Here is a 17,951-nt window from a genome sequence, read left to right as displayed (position 1 = left end):
GCTACTTTGGTGTGGAGACCGAGGCTCCAGTTAGCAGTCCACCAACTTAGTGAAGAAGCTGTTTGGTGTTTAGGGTCTTCGTAAACTGTGTGTTCAGTTTGTGAGCGTGAGGCACCAGTTTTTAGTTTTTGCACTCTTGTATTTGTATGTAGTTTTTGTTACTGGTGGTGGGTGTTGCTGCTGTACTTAAGTTTGGCTAGAGAATTTAGTTGTTCTGGTTGCATTAGCTAGATTTAGAAACTCTGTTAGCCTTTGTTCTGTTATATCCTGTTCTTTGATTTGACACCATCCACCAGTTTTGTTCATTATCGCTTCTATGTTCCATTTGCCACCAAGTAATGAATCCCTTCACCTGAATCATTAACATTCTGGTTATTTTGTTGCATCCAGCTGCCCCCTAGAGGTTGGATCATAACCGGTACAGAGGAACATTTCCAGCAACCATCACTCCTGTGTTCTAATGCTACATTGTGTTAGCTAATGGTGCTGAAAGGCTCATTGATGATTAGAAAACCCTTGTTCAGTTATGTTAGCACATGGATAAAAGTGGGAGTTTTCATGGAGAACATGGGATTGTCTGGATGAAACCAAACTTTTAAATGGTGTGTATATTTTTGTATCCGGTCTTGCATGGCACACTGTTTCAACTCTGATTTGGAGTTGGAATGGGGGTAAAAGTCCTGTTTTGGATCTGTCTAATGGCTGGGTGGTTGTAATCCATACATGGTGGAACATTCCCTCATTTCCTGTCCATCTGTCAAATACATCACCCAACCTGAATGTTACCAGCTCATTAAATGACTGTTATCAGCTGTCAGCTCTCCCATAATTATAGCTCAGATTGGACTAACTGCAGCTCCTAATAGGCCAGAAGGTGTGGAACCATCCATTCTGATTATAGATAAACAGCAGGTACAGATTATGTAGGTGACCTTTAGCATTGTCTGGATGATGGAACTTTTCAACAAAGTGTTGCCATAGAGGTGTGGTGCCAAGACATACCAAAACAAATAGTGAAAAGAAAAAGCCAAAAACAAAGGAAAAATGAAATAATTTAACATGGAACTCCATTCGGTTGGTTGACGGTTAGAAAGTCTTATGCTACCATCAACATCTACGGCCTCTTCTTGAGCGCTAAATGTTATTTCAGTGAACAGCCACATGAGTCTGACTGATTTAATGAGTTAACCACAGCCTCCTGAGCATGTTAACGGGGGTAGTGGACATATTTAACTGTAATAAGGGGAAATTACAAAACATATTATTCACTTAGTTGAACCACTTCTCCAATGTGAATCCACATGAAAATCTTAAGATGCTAAGATCACACGTTTGACAAAAAGTGGCAATACAATCAAAAGCTTAAATCAGGTTATTTTGAGATTTTAATGACTACATTTTTCTCTCATTTGCTTTATAATTTGGTTGCAGATTCCCAACTAGCTTCTTTTTCACAGCTACAGAAGGTAGCATAATGACGCTCATGTAACCGTGTTTTAATCAAACCACACTGAAAACTGCAGATTTGTTTGAATTCTACACATTTTCCTCTTCATTGTGATCTCGAGAATGAAGCAAATGATCCAGCAGCTTCTCCTACTTTATTAATTTCTGTTCTAATGTTCACATTGAGGATGCAAACCTTGTTTCAGAGAATATAAACTCTACTGCTCCTGAGCCAGTTCAAAAACTACCACGCTCTGAAGCTGATCGATTCCTCCTTCTGAATCATCCACGGTCTACAAAATAAGTCCCATTATGGGCCAGAGCTGAGTGAAGGTTCAGTCTAAGAACCTGTGATTCGTCGTTTACCTGCAAATGCATCTAGAGCTTTCTTGATGTCATCAGCGTTGAGGATGCTGCTCATTGCCATCTTAGCTGTTGGAGCAGACGGTTGTAAAGAAGAAGTCAGAGAGAGAGAAGGAAAGAGAAGAGAGATGGGACAAGGTTAGAAACAAGGTCGCTAGAGAGCAGAGAGAGAACTCAGAGACATTCTCGTATTACACCGGTGACACTCAAATGGAGCAGGAAATCAGGACATGTGAGGAGGAGGTGATGAGTGACAGAATGAATTAGTGCCAGTTAGGGTGGAGTGATAAAGGGAGGCAGGGGAAGGAGAAGAGACGCTGGAGGGAGATGCTGCTGGGAGAAACAGGAAGGCTCTCTGGACGTAGAACCAACGAAACTTCAAGAAAGAGTCAGAGGATGTTTAAATGACGGAGTGGCTTCTAAATCTGAGTTTTCCGTGTTCTCTGTGTGATCTCATGGAGCTGCTGGGGCTGACGGCAGGGCTGAGGGCCAGAGACCCAGTCAGCAGGGCTTTAACAGGCCATCTGAGTCTTCTGCTGTGTCTGAAATACCTCAAGAGAATTCAGTTTGTCAGCCCAGTCCAGACGCAGAAGCTTCTCGTAGCTCACGCTATGAAAGCTGAACCCGGCGCTGAACACAGCTCTGGCTTTCTGCTCGGAGTGAGAGCGAACCTGATCGCTGCTTATGAAGTTGTCACCTTCCTCCTGACTTTGACTGATGCCCTTTTCTCCTCCGATGATACATCACACACATATACAGCCTGCAGTGTATACGCTCAGAGATCTCCACGAGAATCAGGAGAGCAGAGGACGGACGTGTTGACAAGAAGTGAGTGATGTGGATTAGAGGAAGCAGTGCTGTGATTTCACTTTGATCAGATGAACCTGAGTAGGGAGACAGAATAATCAAATGGGCTTTGGCCGGCAGTCCCTTCAGACATGTGCATAAATCTTTAACCTGGTGCTTTGGTCTTTGTTTATGGTTAGGAGGGGAAAAGTATTATCAGAACATTTAGTTTAACCCTCCTGTTGTCTTCACTTACAGGCACCAAAAGTTTTGTTCCTTGTCTGAAAAAAATCAAAAAATTCAGCAAAAAAAATCCCCAAATTTCTGAAAATTAGCAAAACCTTCAGGGAGAAAATTCCAATAATTCCTTAAAAGTTATTTTTTTTAAAAATCCCCCAAATTTGGCAAGAAAATTCTTGTAATGATTTTCAAAAAATGAGTAAAAATCTTCCAAAAAATCCTAAAAATATCTGAAATGATTCTGTATATTTAGGTAAAATTTCTAAAACTTTCTTTAAGAACATTCACAAAAATATCAACCAAAATTAAACCAAATTTGTTGGATCTTGGTTGATTTTTATGTGAATGTTCTAATTTTTCACCAAAAAACGCTCAAAAATTTCCCAAAAATGTGGACGCCAGAAGTTTCACTGAGATTTTTTTTTTTTTTCCACTTTTTCAAACTTTAAAACGGGTCATTTTGACCCACAGGACGACACGGGGGTTGAACTATCTGCTTTCCCTGAGATGATTCCACCAAACTCTCAGCTGTTCTTTCATTCAGCTCTTCAAATACAAAGATCAAATGTGACCTCATGATGGCTGCAAATAAAAATTCAAGACATCATCACAGTAATTATAATGCATCCTCTGGACATCATGAATATTTGTTCTAAACTTAGAGCAGTCCATGTAGTACAGGTTGAAATACAAACCAGACACTAAAAAACCTGTAAAACTGAGATCCTGTGGAGAAGGACCTCCTGTAAACAACCAAGTTCCAAGCTTAGTTTTCTGTTTATCCACTGGAGAACGCCCAAGCAGACTGAGACACACCTTTACCTGTCTGTCCGTGTGCAGACTATTAAACATCAAAGATCTTTATGCTGTTCTGCAGATGGACACGTGAGAAATGAAGCCACAGGACTGCTGGTGCTCTGTCATCCTGTTCATGGTCATTATTTGTTCTGTCTGAGCAGCTCATAATGCTGAACTGTCCATCCTTCTCTCAGCTGGAAATACAGTTTGAGTTTAGTAGATTTGTATCGTTACAGCTGCAGGATTTTGCTGCATCACACCTTAAACAGTGCAATCATTCTAATATTATCGGCTTTTATTATTCCATGAAGGGATTTAGCAGAGTTATGTGATGATCAGCGTACGTAAATCTGTCCGTCTGTCAGCAGCATCACTCTAAAACAGACAAACGGATTTGGATGAAAGTTCCAGTGAAGGTCAGAAATGACTCAAGGACCAAGTGATCAGATTCTGGCAGTGATGCAGTTTATAGTCTGGATCCATGGATTAGTTAAAGATTTCTGTATCGTTGCCAGATAGCGGCACAGCGGCACTGTAACCATGACAACCAGTGAGCACTACATCAGCTGATTGTGATCCTACTACAGATCCACCTCTGAGGACTTATCAGGACTTATCCATCAGAAATGATCCAAGGAACAGCTGATTAAACTGTGATTAAATTAAAGATCATCCAGTTAATTAAAGATTTGAGCTGTTGGAAATGATAGGACTGAGCAGCCTTGGAGGAGGACTGAGCTCTGAGTGCTTTTTTGTTCGGGTGTATTTGATGTCAGTATCCACAATAACGTTAATGTCATTCATCTGGGTTCTGTTTCTATTTCTGTTTCTATTGTGTTCCTCAAACACCAAGTAAATAGACACATCTTGATGGTAATAGATGGAAAATTCCTCCACAGACTAGCTAATGACCAGCTGGAGCTTCAGATGTTTTTGTTTTAAACTGCTAGGAGATGAATTAAAACCGTTCCAGTGGATTTCTTCCACAGCGTCTTCCTTGGCTGGAGTGATGTATGAGTCCCTGCAGAGGTTTGGCGTTATCTGCTCCACTAACATACTGCTGCAGATCAATACTGAGCAGTGCTTAAGTTGTGAGGCCACACATCCAATCTTTGTCATTATAAAAGCACAGCCTCCTTCTCTGACCTTTACCACAGAGGTGTCCGGGGAAAAAGAAACAATTCAGTGTGAAATGAAGAGGATCAGATTGATTCACTGAGATATCCAGTCAGTGGAGTGATTTATTTAGAGCCAAACAGACCAGATGTGTTTGGACTGATGTTTGATCTCAGTGAATAATCAGCTACTGGATAAAGATGTACTGAGGAAGTGCAGAAAACTGCAATAAGGCTTTAAATTAAAGGTTCCATATCTAAGATTTAGACATTCTGTGTGTGCAGTGATCCCACTGGTTCTATGTTTGGTAGCTGGTCTGTGTTATGGCATTTTAGTGCATGTGACTCCCTCCTTTTGAAACTGTTGGCCTTCATTTATGCATTTATAAAGATGCTGAGTGTGACTCCTGATAGCAGATTGTGAAAACAGATGTGTGCATCAGCCAGAGCAGAAAACAACAAACTAAGCATATTGATGTTTTATTATTTATCTAATTTATGATTGGTTCAAGTCAGTGTGGAAGTTCTGTTCTTCTCTGCTTCCTGTTTCACTTCCTCTGCTGCGTGCCACATTGATTGTTGTTTTGTCTCTCGTGCACCATCATTTTCTATAGACGTCAAGGGAGGATGGACACCATTGTTTTTGCCTGAGATGCTGTTGCTCTAGTAGAACATCCAGTGGACCTAAATGTCACATCCAGCATCTTAAATAGTTGGATTCTGTTCATTTTGTCGTTTCTTAACATAGAATAGCATTACTCTAAACCCTCCTGTTGTCCTCATTTATGGCCACCACAAAATATTTCTTCCTTGTCTAAAACAAATCCCCCAAAACCTTCTGGAAGAAAATTCCAATACTTCCTTAAGTTTGACCTTAAAGTTTTGTAGAAAAAAAATCCCAAAATTTAGCAAGAAAGTTCTTGTAAATATTTTTCCAAAAATGAGTAAAAATCTCCCAAAAATCCTAAAATATCTAAAGTGATTCCATATTTATCAGTAAAACTTCCAGTTTTTTCTTTAAGAACATTCAGAAAAAAATCAACCAAAATCCTGTGAAATTCTCTGGATTTTGTTTGATTTTTTCTGAATGTTCTTAAGAAACATTTCTTTTAGCATTTCTTTTTTTTTAAACCAAGAAACATTCAAAGATTTCCCAAAAATGTTGAAAATGTGGACATCAGAAGTTTCACTGTGAAAATATTTTTTTCCACATGTTCAAACTCTAATACGAGACAATTTGACCTTCAGGACGACACGAGGGTTGAACCGACAGCTGAATAAGGAAGGTATGGTCTTTTATCTTGCTGACATGTTTCGACCACATCTGCAGTCTTCTTCAGAGCGTCATCAGACGTGTGATAATGTGTCGTTTTTATCACGTAGCCAGATTCTGTCAGACCAGATGGAATCCCAGCTATGCACCTTGAAGTCATATGTTCCTTTTAAAGAACAGGTGTGAATTTTTACTTTCTTGTACAGTCAGATTAGCAGATGATAATGTAATACCTGAACCGTGCTGGAGGCAGTATTTTCTGGGAAATATCTCCTGTTAAAGACCATCAGCTGACCGAACTCAGTCCAAATGGAACAGAAATCACTAACAAGCACCTCTACAGCTCAGCAGTGGATTTTAGGTAAAACCAGCGTGCACTGAAATGGAAATCTAAATAAGCATGAGCTCAGTTTGACCCAGTAACCAGCATCTCTCTGTTGATCCATGAAACACGAATTACCAGCCCAGCCTCACATTCAAACCCTGTCAGAGTTATGTTGGCCCACAGCATAAAAATATATTATTTTCACCGAAAAAAGGCTGCAAAACTACCCTAAAATGGACATGAAGTCTTTAAAATCAATATATTTTAGTGGCAATCATCCTGGATTAAAGCTTTGAAGTCTTGGTTCTAGTTTCTTGTTTTTTAAGTTTATAATTGTCCAGAATTTAAAGGTTCAAACTTCAAAGGTTTCCTCATATGATCCCAGAGATATTCAGCAGAAAATCAACTCTACAGTCAGTATTTTAATGACCCTCATTCTGGGCTACACAACAAAATCTTTATAAACGACCTTTTCCCTTTAAAATCCCCGTCTGACTTAAACAGATGTGATCTGAGCATCAGTCAGACTTCACCAAGGTTACACTGCTCTGCTGCTACTATTCACTCATTGTCTCACTCTTTATCTTTCAGCCTGAGCTGTGCTGGATGCCCTTGCTTTTTTCTTAACTAACTGATTTCTGCAGGCCTGAGAGCTTGCCCCTGAGGTGAGCTGTTTGCTTCCTGTTTAATCTCATAAGAAATCAACATTTTCCTCCTGAGGAAAAATGCTGCAGCGAGACAGGATGGAGGGAGGGCATGATGCACACGCAGAAAAAGAAAAGAGGCTGAGGCGACGTAAACTCTGGGTTCATCTGAGAGAACTGCTGATTTGACATTTTTCTGAATGTAGGTTTTATGTGAGAATCAAACACAGTTTTTGTTTGGTGAAAGTATAATTTAAATTCAGAATATTAAACACAAGCTACCATCTGAGAGTGTGTTGGCATGGTCATTGTCTTTTTGAGAACTGCTAATTATAAATGCTTTATTTGGGGGGAAAATGGCAAAAAACCTCATCATGTGTTTGAGTTTGTGGAGGCAGAGAACGTCTGAGCGGTTGTCTGACAGAACCTGACGTTAATCTGTGAGCTCTTTGAAGCGACTCTGAGGTTTCCGTGGTGGAAGTCCCATGACCCTGCTGATCTTCTAGGTGTGGGAAACCCAACCACGCTGCGCTGCTGCCAGCTCCCCGCTCTGCTGCAACAGCTGCATGAGTGTGAACATGTGAGCGTGCCAGCGTTTAAATGTGCTGCCGAGGTGCCAAGCAGGCCGGACTGCAGATGGAAGGCTTAGAGAAGAGTCCAGACACCCGAGCCGAAGCCGTTGTGTCCACTGGAGCGTGTCTGTAAAAGGCTGAGGGAGCGTCTGTGTGTGGATATGTGTTGGAGTTTCAGAGAGACGTACGTACTGCAGAGAAATGCCTCTTCTGTCTGACTGCAGCGTGAACTGAAAATGAACCTTCCACAGAAACAGCCTTTCATGGTATTGACTTATTTTTCTTCTCCTTATGCTGCAATGAACCACTAAACAATAAACATTATTTTGTGGGATTATTTTTATCTCGTGCACCCCTCCAGCTTCACGCTGTTTTATCGGCGGTCACCAACGTCGGGGTTTCTTTTGTTATGAATGAGCTAATAAGAAGAAGAAGAAAGGTCGCTCTTCTCTATGAGCTTCCTGTTGCTGTATGATGATTGTGCTGCAATAATAATACAGTTTTTAGACATAAAACACAGAGTATTCTCATGCTTGGACAGAGTTGTTAGCTTCCTTAAAGAACTCCAGCACCCAATAACATGAAGACGACAAACCGCTCCAAAGGCCACTTACTGACTCAAAGCCAGGTGATTTTCTGTAACCAGGAAAGCGTTTTATCTGAAGCTCCACTGATCTGCACAGCTGATCTTTGTAATAAGCTACCCAGAATGCACTTCACCGTCTATTGATTCTATACAGGCGCTGATAGGGAGAGAAAGGACAATGCTGTTTGTTCCAAAACACAAACTAAATACACAAGTGCATGCATTCAGCCATGCACAAACACAGGCAAAGGAAAAAATGGATTGATAGGAGGTGTGTGGAGGCCTGGGGATCATCTGGCTGTTATCACCGCTGTCCACTGTCTAATCCTCTGGCAGGTACAGGACAGGACAGCTGAACCACAGTCAGCCGCCAACAACAACAGTCCTGCTTTGTGCTCTGTGAGGTGTGTATGTGTGGAATCATCAGCAGATTTCAGCAGATCTATGGACAGTTTATGAACTCTTTTGTCCCTAGAACAAGTTCCAGTGAACTCAGAGGGAAACTCAGCAGACAGCCGTAAAGAACAAACAAATGTTCAGAACCTTTTACGTTACACTCACTGTTGGAGAGCTTCATTAATCAAAGCTGCAGCTGAGTCTGTCTTAATCCAGTTAAATGTCACATTATTATGGACAATTCATCATAGATGTGAAATGCATGGATTTGGACAGATTCTGTCATTTCTGTAGGATGACAAATGCTGTGAGCTCAGGGCTGTTTTCAGGGTCATTTCACTACATTTCCTGATAAGTTCCTGTCTTGGTCATTAAGGGTGCTAGCCCTACATGCTAATCTTGTTTTACCAGGGTTGGGGTTCTTTAGCATCTAAAACTGGCAGCATGGAGTCGTGACCAAGTGTCCCTATGTGACCAGCTGGGAGTGAGGATGTGTTGGATTTCTAATTAGCACTACTGATAAAGTACAGTGATGGGATGTCGGTAGGTTTGTATTCAGACAAAGACCAGTCTTCTTTTTCAGTGGATTGTTCCGTCTGGTTTGGGGGAGTTTCTGATCCAAGCAAAGGAGTTTTAGTGTCCTGAGATCTTGGTCATGATTGATGGAAAAATAAAGCATCAGATGGAGAAATGTTTTGGAGAAGCACCAGCAGTGACGGGGGTGTTTGACTGTCCTGGTGAAGAGTTCAGTGGTCCATCAGTCCCTGGTAGTGACCAAAAGAATGAGGTTGCAGATGGAAGCAGCCAGAATAAATCCTATTATCAAGCCTTTAGAAATACACTGAGGAGCTCCAACATAGAAGGGAGCTCAGAGTAGAATCGCATTGAAAGAAGTCAGCTGAGGTGCTTTGGGCTGATTTTGATTACTCCTGGGCGACTCTTCGGAGGTTTTTGGGGACTGGGAGAAGACTCTGGGGTAGACCTAGAAATCTGCCTCTTCTGTCCCTCTAAACCAACACGGTCTCACGGGGATTCGTGAAACTGTTACGTAAATTTTTTGTTTCTTTTTCGTGCGCACCAACACGATTTCGTCATGTTTTTCGTGCCGCTCACCACGAAATGTTTTTCGTGTTGCTCACAACGAAACCCGCTGTGGTAATCACATCTGAAAGTGGTTTATACCGGCGGATTCATGACGATCTAAGCTGTTCATCGGCGTATACTGCTTGTGTGATCGCGTTCGCGGCCGCCGGCCGCCGGACATTCTTGAAATTCCTATGCAAATTGGTAAGTGTACCACCGGGTTATGGTTAGGTTATGGTTAGGTTATGGTTAGGTTATGGTTAGGTTATGGTTAGGGTTATGGTTATGGTTATGGTTAGGGACGATGTCATGCAAAATATAGCGTTGGATTCGCCATGGTTTTACATTAAAAATATAGTACACACATTCGTTTGAAATACGTTCTGAGTGGCACGAAAAGTCCGCCGTTTAAAATACATTGGTGCGCATTTCGTGGTGAGCGGCACGAAAAACATGACGAAATCGTGTTGGTGCGCACGAAACCGAAACAAAAATTTACGTAACAGTTTCACGAATCCTCGTGAGATCGGGCTGTCTAAACCCACCGGCCAGCAGACAGATGGGTCCTTCTACATAAAGAGTCGGGTTCTGCTCCAGGTTTCTTCCCATTAAAGGGTGCTTTTCTTGCCACTGTCTCTTTAGGGCTGTTCTGGGGGTTCACGTGAGTTCTAGAAAGTATCTTGAGACAAGTTGACCTGTAATTGGTGCTATATAAATAAAATTGAATTGAATTGTTGGGATTATATATCTTATCCGGCCTGGGAGCATCTTGGGATCAGTAGGGAGGACAGGAAAGCATTGCTGGGGACAGGAACATCTGGAATGACCTGACTGACCTGCTGTCTTCACCGGGGATAAGCAGAACAAACAGATGGACAAAGATAACAGCAAAAATCTGTTCACTTTACCTAAAGCCTGGATTATATCCTGGAACACCAGACACCACAGACACATAGTTGTTCCTCTTCTACTTGGAGGATTCTGTGCCATACATCCATGGTTGACTACATGTTTCACGGATGCACAGTTGCTGACACAAATCTTGGACGTCCAAAGATGAACTGTTGCGTGTTTGAGGAGATGACTAACTGTGACATCTAGTAGTTGTCAAAATATTTACAGCACCAAAAACATCAGCTGTTGGAGGAAATGTTGGGGATCACTGAAGTCATTGAGATTCATCCTCTGGGGAGTTTCTGTTCAACACTTCATGGCAGCTCATCCCGTATTTGTTGAGATATTTCCATCAGTCCCTAGAGCCATTCTGCTAACACATTAGCATGACGCCTTGCCATGGTTACCCACTTAACATTCACCACTTTAATTCATGATAAACTCTGATGAGGGAACTTTCCAAAAAACATATATGATGGATATGATCTTAAGCATGCAAATGTAAAATACATTTGCATAAAATATCAACAAACAAATTAAAGATGTAAATGAATCTGCCCCTGAAAACATCAGAATCCTGAGTGTTTAAAGGCACATCATTCATTAAACACACAGACACAATATTAAGCATTAATTAAGGGAGATTCCATCCGCTGAAGTGTTCTATTGGCTATAAAATATTCATGCTGTAGTCTGCTGTATGTTTTTATCCTCAGTGATCAGAAGAGAATCAGAAGCACACGTCTTTGTTCTCCAGAGGAACCTCATGTCTTTTACTGCATCAGCGTTTAGTCAGAGTTAGCTGCTGGAACGTGCACGTCAGACCAGTCTCATTAGGCGCCTTTAAAATTTGCCCTTGAAAGATATTACAAGTGAGCACTGCAAGAAAATTACACCTCTGCCTCGTATTTTGCCCAGAAAAGTGCTGCTATCAGAAAGTAATTACAGTGTTGATCTGCTGTCTCTGTATCTAAATCTAATCTGACTCTACAGAGGAGGCTGCAGAAGGAGGGCAATTGTGCTTCTTTGCACGTCTCTCTAAAACCTTTCCTATTAGTTCCTGCTATCACCGCACCGACTGTATGTAAATATCAACCTTGTGAGAGGAAACCTGATAGAGCTCAAAGCCTTACTGTCAGATATGAGATCTGCTGCAGGTTAAACTGTAAAACCTCCACTTTCAGGTCCTCTGTCTCTGCTTCTCATTCATTTTCTCTTCTTACCTTGTTACTGGCTGACTGCTGAGGTGGGAGAAGGGCCAGGTAGGTGCAGGAGGGACGTCCAGTAGAAGATCACTGCCTCTGCTCTTTCTGTTTTATACATGTCCTCTCCAACTATTTTAGGATGAAAAATGGTCTCCCGGTTCAGAGTGGGGTCAGTGCTGGGCTGCTAGGCCGGCCCATATCGCTTTCTGGACCCCCGCTAATCAAACATTACTATTAATAATTCTCCATCTCCACACCCTCGTCCCGGCCAGATTTCTTTTATGCTCACCCTCTCTCGCCTCTCCCTTCCTCTAGCACTCCCTCCTTTGGTTCCTCCACCTGATTCTGTCACACCTCCCACCCTGTCCTCTAATCCCACCGATCCATCTCTCCCTCTTTTCTTTCTCTTTGCCTCTCGCTGTCTCCTTAAACTTTTAATTTTCACTTTTAATTCTCACCTCCTCCTTGAAGGCATTCTGCTTCAACAGACAGATGACAAACCTCTGCTCTGCCTCCTCCACTGATGGATGGGATGAAAATAAAGCCTTTTTCAAACTTATTCTGAACATCAAACCACATGTTACAATTAACTAATTATCGCTTTCAGATATTGCAGGTCACACATCGTATGCCACTCACAAAGGCAGATTTCACATTTTAAATCCTCAGGTTTTTAATCAATCCTTAATTTGCATGTTAATGTATTTTGCTACTTCATAAAAACAACCTAAAAGCATTTAGAGTCCCTGAATGTACACGAAAGAAAATGTGGAAGAATTTACAAAATGGAGATATCTTATGATGAAAGCAATGCTTTTTAAAAACACTTTCTTCACGTGACATGTTATTTTTTATATGCTGAATACACGTCATGAGTGAAAACAGGCCAAAGCCCAGACCAAACATGTCTGCCTTGAAGCAAAAACACAGAATCAGAAAGCAACAGTTTCAACTGTAACTGAAGAACCAATGATGCCTGCAGTAGGTTTGCAATGATTTAGCAGAGCTCTAGGTGAGCTGGTGTGCTCAATTTGCTGCAAGTGGGGGGGCTTAGGTGGAGGAAGGGGCAGAGACTTCAGAGGTCTACACATTCTAAGGAAGCAATGGTGTAGAGTTACATCTGAACCATTGTTTTCCTGTAAAATAATGTCAATATGTCAGTTTGATGTACTCACAAACTACATGACTTTCCTCTGAGCACAGGCGTGTGTTCTGCATGTGTGCGTTATGTACGGATACCGGATCACGTGACCTGAATAATAAAACACCGATGCACCGACAGAGCAGCACCCGGTCCAGCTCAGGAATCCTCCCCAAGGCTCCTTATAGATGTGAAGTGATTATAGATCCTAGCAGGCATCAGCTGTGTTACTGAGGAGCTTCTCATACTGACCTTTAGGCTGCTCTACTACCGTCTGTATGTGAGAGCCATAAACACGCTTTATTGGGAGAGATGGATTTATGGGAGCGTCATGTATGCATTGTGAATGTGGAGAATGATGTGATCTCTGTTCTCTCCTCTACCCCTGGTGTTATTATCTCAGTTACTGTCAGATAGTCTATGAATGAGTCAGCTACCAGTTCTATGGCCAATGTTTTATTGACGTAGGACGTTTTTTTAGACAGTGTAACGTTGAAGTGAGCAAAGATTTATTCTCTCTGCCTCCTAACTATGAAATGTTTTGTAGAAACTCTCATATGAGCCCAAGACTAACCCTGATGCTGTGAAGGTGGGATCCTTAAGCTGTTCAGGAAATGAAAGATCATTTTAAAAATGTTTCTCGTTTCTTTTTCAGTTCCTGTTTGTTCATGGTGAAATCTTCCATCCTTGAGTGGGTTTTGAATTGCCTGCAGTTTCTGTCCCTTTAATCTCCACCTTCTTTGACTCTTGTCATAAACATAAATAAGGAGATCAGATCAGTGCTCGTAGTTACTTCTGCTTCAACTAGAATTATTCTGCAAAGCGTGAAGAAGAAGTTCCAGCAAAAATAAAAAAAAACCCTGATCTAAATTTCCTGACGTCCCCTCTGATGCAGTGTCTTGTGCAGACACACCGCTTACAGTGCTCCTGACCAGTCGTAGGTGTAAATTTGTCATTTCACCATTTAACTGAAAGCCATGCAGAGAACCAACAAATTCTGTCAGCCTGACCCAACCTTCATGTCAAGAATCATCACTAGTGATGAGGATTGGGTCTAAAGTTTCGATCTAAAGTCTGTATAGCTGTCCTCAGGTCATCAGAGCGCATGTTGTTTTAACATTCACAGGGTTTGTTCTGTAAATTTATCCCCCAGGATTAAAGTTCTACTGTTGCATCTGGAGGGATCGGACTGAGAACATTCATTACAAACGGTTAGAACTGTGGTGTGTGGTCAGTTCATTTTTTGGCTGCACTACCCCAACCATCTCTCTACGTCTTACTTGTCAGACTTTTCTCGCTGCAAACTGCTTCCTCCTACGTCATCTTAGCTGAATCGTCGCTGTTTGTGGAGGAGGTCAAGTACACAATAAGGATGGAACCAGACTTCCTGGGAGGATCCAGGATTGCAGAAGAACTGGGAGCGGTGTATCGTTGCACAAGACGACCGTGTAAAAAGTGAAAGAGGCCTGATTAAAATAGGACACAGCTTTGATAGACGCAGTCCCAGAACTTACTGATCCCACCTGATATACTGCAGTTTAGAAAGTACTTATTTAGTAAAGGTATCGGAACTCACATCGGCTCTAAAAAAGTTTTATCTTTCTCCATTTCTCTGTCTTCTGTCCTCTAAAACAACACTGATCCAATGAAAACTGTCTCCACCACGCCCTGAATCTTTTAACCGTTCTGTTTCCTTCTCTCATCTCTCCCTCAACCATCTTTATCTAATTTTGATGTGATAAGAATCCCTCTCCCTCCTTCTGTCTGTTCCTCTTCTGCTAACACTCCTCCAGATTTATCACCTTCCCCACCTTCTCATGGCAGCCAGAGGGCTGCAGAGGGGATTCCTTGGTCCCTGGATGTCCCACTGAGTTCCTGCAGAAGAACTCAGCAGGACGGCAGGAGGAAAGATATGAGGAGGTGATGGAGTAGTGACAAGTGAAGCCAGGAGGGAGATGGAGGTGGATGAGAAAAAATTAAAACAGTAATGACAAAGGGGAGATTAGAAGAGGAATGAGAGAGGGAGGAGGTGAATGAAGTGGTGGACAGCAGAACCACCGGGGAACGTGGATGTTAGCGGGCAGGGAGGGGGAAATAAAAGGACTGAAAAGTCATGAAGGAACACCGACAAATTGCCTCATGTGTAGAGTCTTATCTCAGACTGCAAAGACTGCATGACTCTCGCTTGTCAAAATGGAAATCTTTTCTCTAGCTATGTATTTTCAGTTTCCCTTCATCAGCATGGAAGCGCTGCCTCCTCCTGTGAGGTGAACAGCATCCTAATTCCAGTCCCAGCTCTCCTCTGCTGCTCGCTGTTGGACTGTCTGCTGTTTACTGATGGGACCTCCACTCATCAAGCTTTGTTTAAGGTTGTTTCACACGGATACGGGAGTGTTGTTGTGCACTGACTGGCATATTAAGGCAGAAAATGGCCTCCTTGGTTCATCTACAGTGTTATTTGCCGCTGGGCTCCGTTAGCAGTCACACACACCATCACCAGATCTACTGTTAATCACACAAACCAGCTCTGCTCATTAAGGAATCCTCTCCAGGGCTTCTGACTCGGTTTGTTAGTCAAATCATGATCAAATGTTTGTGCTATTGTGTTTAAAAATGCTTTGGATGATATATTATTACATGTGGACCAGGTTTTTAGAGGCTATCTCTGATTACTACTTTTCATTTCGTTCCCTTTTTGCACACAGTTAAAACTTTTTCCAGTAAAACACGAGCTCCCACAGAACAAAGACAAGTTATTCCTGGGACGAGCTAAGAAGATGAAGTAGAGCAGAAGGTAGAATTCCATGGAGGAACGGAAAAGAGTGCAGCTAATAAGAGACAGCTGAACAGAGAGAATCCTTTGAACCTGAGTCCAGGTAAGCCGGTCTAATGCCGACATGCTGTGAACCCTGGTTCAGAACACAGAGACAGAGAGAACGTTTCCGGCCATCTGGGTTTCTGCACATTTTAATTGTACTGATTGAAGTCTGCACAGAAGTATACACTTAGCAGGATTATGTCCATCCTTATCTCCAGTGCTCCATAAATGTTCTGTCCTCATTTTTCAACCAGTGCTTTGCCTTTAATAACCTTTGCAGAGGATTTCTTAACTGCATGTGTGTAGTTCTTTCTATTTCAGCCATAAAATCTCAGTGAAAGTGTAAAATAAAGTGCAGTTATGTTTTGAAGGCTGCGTTTGTTTGTGATGAGTCACTCATATGTTTCTAATCAACAGAGTCTAAAGTCTGCATGTGTCATCAGGTGTTATTTTCACCTCTGTGGGAGAAAATATGTTTGTTTGTTTTTTAAAATTTCACTTAAAGAACCACAAGAGTGCACTCAAGAGCTCCATGTGAGACGGTACCAGAGGTAAAGTTCTGGTTAATGAAGTCAGAAACAGCAGACAATGATGGAGGAACATTTACAGTCAGCAGCTATGGAAAGGCCTTCTCCACTACAGTTCCTTATAGGCTTTAATGAGTACAATTAAATGTGCAGAAAACCAGATGGCTGCTGTTTCTATCTTTGTCTCTGAGTTGCCATAACAGACTCAAACCTTCCCCGACCTCATGTCCGTTTACTCCAGGTTCCTTGGCCTTGACATCACGTGTCAGACACCGTCCCACCATGCTGATGTCATCCGATGAATGTCATCTTTGTGGAGGACACTCATCGCATGACATGCCTCTGTCCTGCTGCCTGCAGATGGTTTTCATCTCCACTTCTTATTCCTGCTGCTGACACACAGGCTGAAGAATGCATCTGGATATGCAGGACTTAAATATCCGCCTGTCCTCTGCAGCCTTGACCTTTCCTTCATCTCTGTCTCACCACCGACCAAACCAGCTGGATCCACCTCGCTCTTCTAAATTCTTGGGGTTACCCTCCACACCTGTGTGTCTGCAGCATGCAGTCAGTGTGTTACCAGGCAGAACAGATCAGTGGGACAATATACTAAACACTCATTTGGTGATTGCTGTTTCTTCTGGGGGGTGAGCTGCTGTTTGTCCCGGCTCAGTGTCCTTGCAGACTGTAGCTCCTCCCCAATTCATTTACACATCTCTCTGAAAAATGTCTCCAGACTGGTCCTCAATCCACCAATCACCAAAGAGCCCCAGACAGCGGATGATGTATAACCGTGAGTTCCTATTTCGGTCTTTGATGATCACTTTCTAGCCCTGTGACAGACTGGTGACCTGTCCAGGGTGTCCCCTGCCTTCACCCGAATCAGCTGGGATAGACTCCAGCACCCCCCATGACCCTAGTGAGGATAAAGCGGTGGATAGAGAATGGATGGATGGACGGATGGATGGATGGATGGATGGATGATCACTTTCTCTGATCTGTCAGCAGATGTGAGCAGAAGGTTCAGTCAGGAGGATGTGTGATGTGAAGCCTGTACAGATGCTGGAGTCTTAATGTCAGATCCTCTCCTTATATAAACGACCTACAGGCTGTTCGCTGCTTCTCAGAACGCTGCTATTAGCTAGTGAGGCCTTTACAGCTGCTCTGCCTTAACCCACATTTGCTGTTGTTTTAATTGATATGCAGCTTATTCTGGATCTGTCACATGTGCAGTAGGCTCTGTTGTTTTTCCTCATTAGAACGTCTGAAAGCACATGATGGACCCGAAGCTGCAGCTCTTTAGCTGGTTCTCAGCATGGTCCTTTATTTAACAGATGTTCTACCTCTGAATATTGAACAAAAGGAAAATAACAATTAAACTGGATAAACAGACTGTAAATGTACATGAGTAATGGAAACACATTACATAAAAACTAACGTGTGTATGATGTACACGATGCTTATGTAGAGATATGTGATAAATATACACAAAAACACTTTATTGTTGTCCTTATTATATTTATCTTATCATATGACATGGTTTTATGTTTTTATTTTCAAATTAAACTGTGACAAGTGACCTGTTATAAACAATACTGCACTTAATATGATCAAAAATTAGTAATTTGTTTCAATTTAAAACTTAATTACAGTTTTATAACAGTAATTTGACATTTTTATCTGATTTTTCATTACAGTTTTTCTCCATTGGTTTGGCTCATTTCTCGAAACCGAGATGA

At 42.0% G+C, this 17,951-nt stretch overlaps 1 protein-coding gene across 1 annotated transcript in view; it reads right to left on the bottom strand.

Annotated features, from left to right (window-relative positions):
* pvalb6 (parvalbumin 6) overlaps positions 1-17,951 on the bottom strand; it is a 53,478-nt gene that overhangs the window by 4,371 nt on the left and 31,156 nt on the right. Inside the window, exon 2 of the mRNA XM_022195952.2 lies at positions 1,813-1,878. Within this exon, the coding sequence (XP_022051644.1) occupies positions 1,813-1,873 (61 nt within the window). The 5' untranslated portion in view covers positions 1,874-1,878. The remainder of the gene's footprint in view (positions 1-1,812; positions 1,879-17,951) is intronic.

The sequence above is a fragment of the Acanthochromis polyacanthus genome, chromosome 2 (assembly GCF_021347895.1).
Source record: "Acanthochromis polyacanthus isolate Apoly-LR-REF ecotype Palm Island chromosome 2, KAUST_Apoly_ChrSc, whole genome shotgun sequence".
Classification (NCBI taxonomy): domain Eukaryota; kingdom Metazoa; phylum Chordata; class Actinopteri; family Pomacentridae; genus Acanthochromis; species Acanthochromis polyacanthus.
This window is presented reverse-complemented; position numbering and strand designations above follow the sequence as displayed.